Consider the following 12,230-nt stretch of genomic DNA (forward strand, 5'->3'; position numbering starts at 1 on the left):
AGAAAACTTGAGTCTCATTTCAAATAGGTACCCCACTCATACAGTTATAGTCGGTGGTGACTTCAATCTATCCTTGATATGCTGGAAAAATTATATGTTTAAAGCTGGCGGCAGGCATAAAACATCATCCAAAATTGTGCTGAATGCTTTCTTAGAAAATTATTTTGAACAGTTAGTTCCTGAACCCACTCAAAGCATAAATGATTTTGAAAGCATACTTGACCTCTTAGCAACAAATAATCCTGGACAAATAGTGAGTATTGTGATGAATACAGGGATTAGTAACCACGAGGCAGTTGCTACTAGGCTGAATGCTGTAATACCTACAATCAAAAAGAAACACAAAGTATATCTATTTAAAAAAGCTGACAAAAATACTCTTAATGCCATTTTAAGAGACAGTCTTCACCCCTTCCAGTCTGGTCATGTAAGCATAGAAAAGTTGTGGAATGATTTCAAAGAAATAGTATTGACAGCAGTTGAGAGATATATACCACATAAATTAATAAGTGATGGTACTGATCCCCCATGGTACACAAAACGGGTCAGATCGCTGTTGCAGAAGCAGTGAAAAAAGGATGCCAAATTTAAAAGAATGCAAAATCCCCAAGACTGGCAAAATTTAACAGAAGTTTGAAATATAGTATGTACTTCAACATGAGATGCTTTTAATAATTTCCATAATGAAACTCTGTCTCAAAATCTGGCAGAAAACCCAAAGAGATTCTGGTCATACATAAAGCACACCAGGGGCAAGACGCAATCAATAGCACCAGTGTGCGATAACAAAAGTGAAGTCACTGATGACAGTGCCGCTGCAGCAGAGTTATTAAACATGGTTTCCCGAAACTCCTTCACCAAAGAAGACAAAGTAAATATTCCTGAATTCCAATCAAGAACAACTGCCAAAATGAGAAACACAGAAGTAGATATCATCAGTGTCGCAAAGCAACTTAAATCACTTAATAAATGCAAGGCTTCTGGTCCAGATTATATACCAGTCAGGTTCCTCTCAGAGTATGTTGATACTATAGCTACATGTTTAGCAATTATATACAACCACTCGCTCACAGGAAGATCCATATCTAAAGACTGGAAAATTGCTCAAGTCACACCAATACCCAAAAAGGGAAGTAGGAGTAAGCTGTTGAATTACAGGCTTATATCACTAACATTGATTTGCAGTAGGGTTTTGGAACATATACTATATTCAAACATTATGAAGTATATCAAAGAAAATGATTTATTGACACAGAGTCAGCACAGATTCAGAAAATATCATTCTTGCGAAACACAACTAGCTCTTTATACTCATGAAGTAATGAGTGCTATCAACAGGGGGTGTCAAATTGATTCCATATTTTTAGATTTCCAGAAGGATTTCGACACCGTTCCTCACAAGCACCTTCTAACCAAACCGTGCGCCTACGGACTATCGCCTCAGTTGTGTGACTGGATTTGTGATTTCCTGTCAGAAAGGTCACAGTTTGTAATAATAGATGGAAAGTCATTGAGTAAAGCAGAAGTAATATCCAGCATTCCCCAAGGAACTGCTATAGGCCCTCTGTTATTTCTGACCTATATTAATGATATAGGAGACAATGTTAGTAGCCATCTTAGATTGTTTGCAGATGATGCTGTCATTTACCGTCTTGTAAAGTCATCGGATGTCCAAAACAAATTGCAAAATGATTTAAATGAGATATCTGTATGGTGTGAGAAGTGGCAGTTGACCCTTAATAAAGAAAATGTGAAGTTATTCACATAAGTACTAAAAGAAATCCACCAAATTTTGATAACGCGATAAGTCACACAAGTGTGAAGGCTGTAAATTCAACGAAATACTTAGGGATTACAGTTACAAATAACCTAAATTGGAACAATCATATAGATAATTTTGTGGGTAGAGTAAACCAAAGAAGGTGATTCATTGGCAGAACACTTAGGTGCAACAGGTCTACTAAAGAGACTGCTTACACCACGCTTGTACACCCTATTCTGGAATATTGCTGTGCAGTGTGGGATCCACATCAGGTGGGACTGACAGATGACATTGAAAAAGTGCAAAGAAGGGCAGCGTGTTTTGTATTATCACAAAATAGGGGAGATAGTGCCACAGACATGATATGTGAATTGGAGTGGCAATCATTAAAACAAAGGTGTTTTTCGTTGTGACGGGATCTTCTCATGAAATTTCAATCACCAGTTTTCTCCTCTGATTGTGAAAACATTGTGTTGGCACCCACCTAAATAGGGAGAAATGATCATCATGATAAAATAAGAGAAATCAGGGCTCACACAGAAAAATTTAAGTGCTTGTTTTTCCTGCATGCCATTTGAGAGTGGAATGGTAGAGAGACAGCTTGAAGGTGGTTCATTGAACCCTCTGCCAAGCACTTTATTGTGAATAACAGAGTACTTATGTAATCATGTAGATGTAGATGTAGATGAAATTCAAGAAAACTTAAGACTCACTTCGGCAATCATGAAGCTTTGATGGGAGGGGCTACCTTTGGTGGTCGTCAGAGTGCAGAGGATGTAACAACATGATCAGAATGCAAGGATCTGCCAGTGCCATCATACAGAGGGCCATTGACAAAATCGAGATCCAGGGTGCTCTAGCCGGCTGCAGTGAGAACTTCTGAAGCAGCGTCTACACAAGAGAGTAATGTCGTAAGCCGTGGTGCAAGTACAGTAACCACTATCTTTTTGTTAGTGTTATCTGTAAGTTGTCATAATTATGGTGTTTTTATCCCAGGGGCTGTTTGATCATTTTGCCAAGAGAGATTCTACAAAAAGGATTGGTAAATTAGATTTTTGAAATGTCTTCTAGGATGGGGTAGTTGCATTTTCAGTTCTGTTCCATCCTACAGTGAATTTTCAGTCTGTTGGAAAAATATTATTATTATTATTACTATTATTATTATTATTATAAACTCTGTTGAAACCACCAATCATTAGCAGACAGAGGACAAGCAAGCCTCATTCACTATTTTTCTGCCGGATCTTCCTTGTTGGTCGTGACTGGAATAGCTTGATATTCTTTTTGTTTGTTATAGCCTTTTGTTCTGTCCATTTTATGTGGATTTTGCAGGTATATTTGCGCAGGTTTTCACCATAAAAATACCCTGTGTGCTGTTTGTGTACTCTTCTTATTTTTCAGGCCAAGGCACAGGGAGATGTGAAAGCAAACTACACTGCATTCCAGAAATGCCATAGTGAGCATATCATAGTAAATAGAATAATCTTCATATTTATTTTGTAGTGCAGCCGATTGTAGACTAGAACATGCATTTTGTGCCTTAGGCTAAAACCCAACAAAGGCTAAAACTAAACTGTCACACAAAGGATTGTGAAAATGATGAAGACTGTCATAAAGATGAATAAACATTACAATAACATTTGGAGTTCACTCAGTAACACATTTCTAATCTGTTAATTGACTTTGGTTATTTGTGACTCATTTTTATATAAAATGCATGTAGATGAGAAAGAAAATTTTTTATGCTTCCTCATTCCTCAGAACTGTAAAATAGATATGTTGAATTACAGAAAAAAGAGAGAAGCAGAAGCAAGATAATGAGCTGAAAGCAAAAGATCATCAGTGGTCTCAACCTGAATGTTATGAAGATCCAGAGAAGGTCAAACAGTAAGATATATTTGATCTGTAAATAAAATAATGGAACAATATTCTAATTCATTACTATTGCATTTATTTTTAAATGGTAATAATTTTCTTTAAATTCTATAAATTATTAATTCTATAAAACCAAAACCACTTACACCAGTAAATATAACAAGTCTGTGAAAAATTCATTTCTTTACTTGGTGAGCTGTACAATATTCTGGTTTTCGGATTTGGATATTCGTCTCTAGATGATCTTGAAGATGAAGATGTCTTAAACTAGATGTAACTTAGGTGTAATACACTGTTTTTATGGTAGCCAGAGAAGCAAATAGAACAGATTTAGGCAGACATTTAGATTCAGAGGCCATGAAACTCTAATATAACTAGTGCACAAATGAGATGAGTTCTGTATCTTAAAAATGCAAGTACAAATGAAAGTATGTTCACTTAATGATTGTTTCATCTCAGTTACTGATACCATAAGAGTTTTCCTACTAACATTTTAGAAACTAAACGAAACTCTGCCCGAACAGGCCTGAAGGCCCAACGGTACTGTCTGACCGCTGTGTCATCCTCAGCTCTCAGGCATCACTGGATGCGGATATGGAGGGGCATGTGGTCAGTACACCACTCTCCTGCCATATGTCAGTTCATGAGACCAACTAACATTTTATATTGTACACAATAAAAGGTCTTTTCTGGCCAGGAAAGATGCTAAATAGTCATTCGTAAGGTTTATCTTTATAAATGTTCATTTACCTTTAATCCTTCCATTATTTACAAATAACATTAACAAGGTGTGTGATTGAGATGAAATGTATTCCATTTATTTTACACTCATGCTCATAAATTAAGGATAATGCTGATACATGGTGAAACAAAGCTCTGGTGGGCAGTTCGCGGGTTTAAATCACCTCAGGGTATGACCATGCAGTGTATTTGACCTGCGGTCGTCGCACGGAGGTGCTGGCAGCAGTCCACATATGCAGAGGTGTGTTGGTGCACGTCAGAGTATGGTGCAGCGAGTAAGTGTGCAGAAGTTTTCAGACATGCTAATGATGACTGTGTGTTGAAAATGACTAAAAGAACACATATTGATGACGTTGTGAGGGGTAGAATACTAGGGTAACTGGAAGCTAGTCAAACACAGCAGGTCGTAGCATGGGCCCTCTGTTTGCCACAAAGTGTGATCTCAAGATTATGGCTACGATCCCAGCAGACAGAAAATGTGTCCAGGTGCTACAGTACGGGACATCCACAGTGTACAACACCACAAGAAAGCCGATATCTCACCATCAGTGCCCGCAGACAGCCACGGAGTACTGCAGGTAGCCTTGCTCAGGACCTTACCACAGCCACTGGAACAGTTGTCTCCAGACACACAGTCTACAGATGACTGAACAGACATGGTTTTTTTCGCCTGGGGACCTGCAAGGTGCATTCCACTGACCTCTGGTCACAGGAGAGCCTGTAAAGCCTTGTGTCAGGAACACAGTACATGGTCATTGGAACAGCAGTCCCAGATTATGTTCACAGACGAGTCCAGGTATAGTCTGAACAGTGATTCTCGCAGGGTTTTCACCTGGCGTAAACCAGGAACCAGATACCAACCCTTTAATGTCCTTGAATGGGACCTGTATGGAGGTCGTGGTTTGATGGTGTGGGGTGGGATTATGATTGGTCACGTACACCCCTGCATGTCTTTGACAGAGGAACTGTAACAGGTCAGGTGTATTGGGACGTCATTTTGCACCAGTATGTCTGCCTTTTTAGGGGTGCAGTGGGTCCCACCTTCCTCCTGATGGATGATAACATATGGCCCCACTGAGCTGCCATCATGGAGGAGTACCTTGAAACAGAAGATGTCAGGTGAATGGGGTGGCCTGCCTGTTCTCCAGAGCTAAACCCCATTGAGCACATCTGGGATGCTCTCAGTCGACATATCTCTGCGCGTCTTCAAACCCCTAGGACGCTTCAGGAGCTCTGACAGGCACTGGTGCAAGAATGGGAGGCTATACCCCAGCAGTTGCTCGACCATCTGATCCAGCGTAAGCCAACTTGTTGTGCAGCCTGTGTACGTGTGCATGGTGATCATATCCCATATTGATGTCAGGGTACATGTGCAGGAAACGTGGCGTTTTGTAGCACATATATTTCGGGATGGTTTTCTCAACTTATCACCAATACCATGGACTAACAGATCTGTGTCGTGTGTGTTTCTTTTGTGCCTATGCTATTAGTGCCAGTTTTGTGTAGTGCCGCATTCTGCAATTATCCTTAATTTATGAGCATGAGTGTATTTACTTACTCTTTGCCTGTTAACACTAATTGACATTTACCAGGTGAAAATATGAGATACGTTTATTTATTTATTTATATATAAAAACAAAGATGAGGTGACTTACCGAACGAAAGCGCTGGCAGGTCGATAGACACACAAACAAACACAAACATACACACAAAATTCAAGCTTTCGTAACAAACTGTTGCCTCATCAGGAAAGAGGGAAGGAGAGGGGAAGACGAAAGGAAGTGGGTTTTAAGGGAGAGGGTAAGGAGTCATTCCAATCCCGGGAGCGGAAAGACTTACCTTAGGGGGAAAAAAGGACAGGTATACACTCGCACACACGCACATATCCATCCACACATACAGACACAAGCAGACATATTTTAGTCCTTAAATATGTCTGCTTGTGTCTGTATGTGTGGATGGATATGTGCGTGTGTGCGAGTGTATACCTGTCCTTTTTTCCCCCTAAGGTAAGTCTTTCCGCTCCCGGGATTGGAATGACTCCTTACCCTCTCCCTTAAAACCCACTTCCTTTCGTCTTTCCCTCTCCTTCCCTCTTTCCTGATGAGGCAACAGTTTGTTACGAAAGCTTGAATTTTGTGTGTATGTTTGTGTTTGTTTGTGTGTCTATCGACCTGCCAGCGCTTTCGTTCGGTAAGTCACCTCATCTTTGTTTTTATATATAATTTTTCCCACGTGGAATGTTTCCTTCTATTATATTGATATTATTTATTTATTTATTTATTTTATGTCTACTGGTGTATGTACAATGCAGGGTACTGTATGATATTGCACATCTTAAAGCTAAGGCTACACTTCACATTCTCTTTCATGGGTTATGGTTAAATAAATTCATGCACACAATAATATAACTTCTAAGATTTTCATATTTAATTTATAAAGTGCGGATTAAAAGATTTATTACTGTTACAAGTTCTCAAAACATTCTCTTGCCATATAGATGGAACGATGACCTTGATTTATATTAAACTTTTTAATATCGGTTTTTGATTTCATAGTACTTGGAAGCTTCTTGTACTGTTTTATCCCCATGTGATAGGCTTTTGGCCATTGTGCTGAGTCTGGCCTGTCTGGTTGGTTAGTCTGCCTGTTTAGATTAAAATCAACAACCAACAATTGCCATACATTTCAAAGATCAAAAGCAACTTTATTCTCCCTGTCAACAAGCTGCTACAGTACACCATGAAAGTTTATGAACCAGAGAGAGAGAGAGAATAAGCTTAATGTGATTTTGTCAAAAACTAACATTTTGAGCACATGGCTGTGTTCAAAATACAGGTTGACTCTTACATACCTCATGATGAAACTTCTTAGTGTGTGAGTGGTGCTTTACATTATGTATATATATATACACACAAAAAGTGCATTATACAGTGTTTGCTGCTGCAAGATGATGAGCAAACTGCACTGGAATATAATGGTGCGGATTCTTCATCAGCACCATCACCCCAAGGAAGTTTCGTCAGGTGGGAAAACAAAAAATGAAATCTAATTTAAAACATGAACTAGCCATCTCAAGATGAACCTGTCAGTTTGAAACTGGTAATGGCGCTGTTTAAATAAATAAATAGTATTGTAAAAAGTGGCTGGTTGCTGTAATCTTCTGAGTAAGAGTCAGCCTATAGAATAAGCTTAACTGTTTGTCTGTAACTAACTAAGCTATGCAAAGAGAAAACCTAAATGACAGTTTTTTAACAATAGAGACACAAAGAGATAACATAACAAGTGTATTGCAAAACACAAAGAATAAACAAGTGTGGCAATGATGGGTCCTGGTGACCAGCACAGGAACTGTATTGCCAGCACGAAATCAAACTCTTGTGGCACAACATGTGCATCAAACATTCATGCACTACACTACACAGAATTGCACTGGTTGTTGCAGGCTCCTTTTTGACTTCTGTTAACATTTGTATGCATAATGTGAGGATTCACTTTCTGTGTTGTGCAGTGATTGTGAATAACTAAAATTTTTACATGTTTTCCTTACTAATTTCGTGTTCCTTGATGAACTTTAATGTTTATAAGTGCACATACAGTGCAATGATGTACATTTAATTCATTAGCAAAGGTCTGCATGCAAATTTAATGCTTTTTCCAGTCATGATTCTGATAGCTCTCTCTTGTATTCTGAAAGTATTCATTGCTGTAGGATAGTTACTCCAGAATATCGGACCAGATGTGAATGAAACTATGCATCACATTTACCAGCAGATTTTAATATAAACACTGCAAATGACAATAAAGAATCAACAACATTTATTGACTCAATTAAAAAGTCTGGTTTTAAACTAAATTTTTCGGAGTTCACCAGAGAAAATATTCACTCAGCAACATGCATCAACAACATTGTATCAAATTACTACTTTGATAATGTACATAAATTCTGTGTAGACTTAGAACTTTCTGATCACTCAGCCTTATTTGTCTCACTGCCAAAAACTGATAAACATAATATATGAAAAACATATATCAAAAGAAGTTTCAATAAAACAAATATTGAAATATTCTGTGAGAAACTAAGTAAAGTGGTGTTCTGGGGATGGTGCCTCAATAAATGAAAACTTTAGTACATTCTTAAACAGTTTTCTTGAAGTATTTAATGAAACTTTCCCACAAAGATCATACTGTAACAAAACATCAAGCAGGATAAGATGGATCACACCAGGAATAAAAATATTGAGTGAGAGGAAAAGGAAACTACACAATCAACTGAACTACAACAAAGATCCTGATTTTGTAAAACTTGTTAGAAATTATAAAACTATTTTTAAAAAAGTTGTGAAAGCTGCAAAACAAATGGCAAATAACAAAATCATTCTAGGGCAGAAAAATAAAACAAGGGCAGTGTGGCCTGTAGTTAAGTATGAATTAGGTGTCTGAAATCATAAACAAGACATTTCAGAAATCAAACTTTAGGAAAAATTGGTTGTAAATCCAGCTCAAATACCTGAGTGCTTCAATGAGTACTTCATAAAAGTAGCAAAATCTAATTTAGACATAGCAAAGTATGAGCAGAAAGTAAATAGTTTTGGGTTAAAAGGCAATACCATTGAATGTCCCAACAAATTCAACACAGTCTCAGCAAAATTTGTTGAAAATGTCATACTCTCCTTAAAAGACAAACACTCTGCTAGCTGGGATGGGACACCCATCAAAATATTTAAAAAAGTTTACAACATAATAGCTCATCCTCTCTCTCTCATAATAAACAAATCCTTTGAAGAGGGTTATTTCCCTGATCTCATGAAATATGTGGAAGTAAAACCATTGTTTAAAAAAGGTTCAGAAGATGATATACTCCCTGTTACATAAAAAATATTTGAAAAAAATGCTGCTTTACAGAAACAAAGCTTCATCACACAGAAAGATATAATTTCACATAACCAATTTGGCTTCCAACAAGGCAACAACACAGTAGATGCGATAAATGAGTTTATCGAAAAAATTACTTGATCTCTAGATAGGAAAGCTGTCGCAGGAATATTCTGTGATCTTACAAAAGCATTCGACTCTGTAAACCATGCCCTAATCCTTTTCAAACTCAACAGGTATGGAATAAGGGATATTGCTTTGCAATGGTTTGAATCATAGCTCTTGGAGAGGAAACAAAGGGTAGTAATCACATCAAATGGAGCAGATCACTTCCCCGAGTGGAAAACTGTCACAAGGTGTTCCTCAAGACTCCATTCTTGGACCCATTTTATTCCTGTTCTATGTAAATGACTTGCCCATCAATATAAATACTCATTTAACTTTTTTGCAGATGATACTTCTGCCCTAAATGAAAATGAAAATTCTGTCAATATACCACAGAGTGTCATGAATACTTTAAGTAACCTGGAAACATGGTTCAGTCAAAATGGCTTAAGGCTAAACATTTCAGAAACCCACATGATGAGTTTTAAAACCAAACATTCAAAAAATGAAGAAATCTGTGTCACTCACAACAATCAAAAAATGGAAGAGCTTGACTCAGTCAAGTTCCTGGGAATAAACTTAGAAAGAGTTGGAATTCTCATATAGAATATCTAGCAAATAAATTAAACAGCCTTGCATTTGCAATGGAAATTTTAGCCTGTGCCACTGATATGGCCACTAGGAAAATAGCATATTATAGCTCCTTTGAATCGTTTATTTGATATGGCATAATTTTTTGGGGAAACTCGGGAAATGTTACACGAATTTTAAAGTTGCAAAAAAGGATCATTTGCAACATGTGCTCTGCACAGCCGAGGGCATCATTTCGACCATTATTTAAAGATCTAAAAATATTAACTGCCCCTCTTTATACATCTTTGAGATGGTTCTTTTCCTACACAGCAAAGCTGATCTATTAAAAAAATCATTTTGAACACTCATATGACACAAGATATAAAGAGAACTTTATGCTCACCTCTCATCACTTAAAACTGTGTGCTCAGATTCCTCCGTATATAGCCATGAAAATTCGCAACACAATAAAAGGATGTGACACAATGAATATGAAGATAAATATTTTAAAAAGCAAGTTACATGGTTTTCTAATTGAACTATGCTACTACTCTGTGAAAGATTTCACGAAAGATGAAGTGGTTCCCTAAAATGGAATAAAAATTTATGATAGTTATAGTAGATGTAAATACTGTAAGTTTGACAAATTTCAAGTAAGTGAACTCTCCACAAAGTATTGTTGTAAGTGTGACAAAATTTTAAATAAGCAAATTGTAACCTTGACATGTCTCGTGTACATCAGACATATGTTCTGAAATTGTGTACATTATGAGATGAATAAAACACATTTCACATTTCAACTTGTTGGTGCAGCTTTTCAGGTTCCTTGGGACCATAAGTATCTTTTCTTAGTTTTGAATTAGTGAGATCCACCTGCATGTTGCATGATCAGACAGGTTCACATCATATGATGTATGCTGCTATCACATTTATCATTTTAAAATGTATTAAGACATATGCAGAATCTCTTTCTAAAAAGGAAAGGGAGTTTACATTTTTGCTTACATGTGAATCTGGTGTCTTCACGTGCTGATTTTGCAAAAGTTTTCAGAAATCTGAAAGCAATCTGTTCTCCTCTAATTAAAGATTATTTGGTTATGACGCCCCACTTTATCATTTGCTGTTTAGTATTTAATAATTCATTAGGGTTGACCTATTGCATAAATATCTGAAGGTTGATGTAACATCAGCAAATGTTTTTGTTACTTCATCAGACACATTTTTGCAATCTACTAATTTTTGGTCATCCAATGACAGTTGCAATCCCTTCCATTGTTATATCAATTGAATGTAATTTCCCTTATGGGAGCTTTCAGTATTCAAGTGGTTATTTATTTTTAGTCCTACACCTTGTGATACTTTTAGAAAAAAAATCATTGAGTTTAGTGGCTAATGATTTTAATCTATATTAAGGCTTTTTTTTTCTTCCCTCACCACGTTATTTGAATATATAAACAGTTATTCGTCAACTGAACAGACTTCGAGAAGTTCAAACCCACTTATTATATCCAGCTTGGTTAAATATGATTTTAATTGCAAACATCACAAATCATCTCTTTGCATATGTTTGCATGATCTGTTTTCCCATTGAGAAGATGTATGAGAATACATTGAATTATTCATAAAATAAAGATTGTGAGAAGAATTAATTTAGTAATTTTTTTTAGTACTTGTTGTCTCTATTTCAACGTATTTTGATGTCTTTGCTGGCTCAGCTAGAAGTATGATTTCTGCTTCCAGGAGGCTACTCAGGTCTTGATCTGTAGTGTGTACTTAGAATGAGTTTTTGTAGCCACATTATTTTTTTCACAAACACTTAATTCTCATTCTTTGACACACACAGAATACAGTTTTGATATTCAAAGAAGTCCTTCACAATACGACATGACACGCACAGTTCGGCAACCTCCCACTGACCTCATGCAAAAGCAACATCCAACTAACTCACCAAGAAGAACAAATATCATACCTATAAGAAAGAAATTCTGAAGTTCTTTTAAGAGCTGATAATTAACATTTTCAATCTCAATGGCTTCAAACATAATTACAATTTTTAAATGAATCAGATGTATGAAAAATAATAATGTTTTTTGAAAAGTAATTAAATTAATATTATTTATAACAGTAATGGAAATTCCTAAGTGGAGCACTACCTAAAATACAGGGAAGCCAACCACTTGCCCATAGAGGACCGATGCATGGAACACAGTAACACATAACAGAACACAGCATTCAAACAAGGTTTGAAGCACTAGCTCTTTTTGTAGTAATAGTAGGCACGTTCACACACACAACCACA

General features: G+C 36.8%; 1 protein-coding gene across 2 annotated transcripts in view; it reads left to right on the forward strand.

The window, feature by feature from the left end:
- Positions 1 to 12,230, forward strand: part of LOC124607308 (dynein axonemal assembly factor 11) — a 206,582-nt gene that overhangs the window by 128,760 nt on the left and 65,592 nt on the right. For both annotated transcript variants that reach the window (XM_047139605.1, XM_047139604.1), the window contains one exon: positions 3,553 to 3,649. In XM_047139605.1, coding sequence (XP_046995561.1) covers positions 3,553 to 3,649 — 97 coding nt within the window. The remainder of the gene's footprint in view (positions 1 to 3,552; positions 3,650 to 12,230) is intronic.

This window comes from Schistocerca americana, chromosome 3 (genome assembly GCF_021461395.2).
Source record: "Schistocerca americana isolate TAMUIC-IGC-003095 chromosome 3, iqSchAmer2.1, whole genome shotgun sequence".
Lineage (NCBI taxonomy): Eukaryota > Metazoa > Arthropoda > Insecta > Orthoptera > Acrididae > Schistocerca > Schistocerca americana.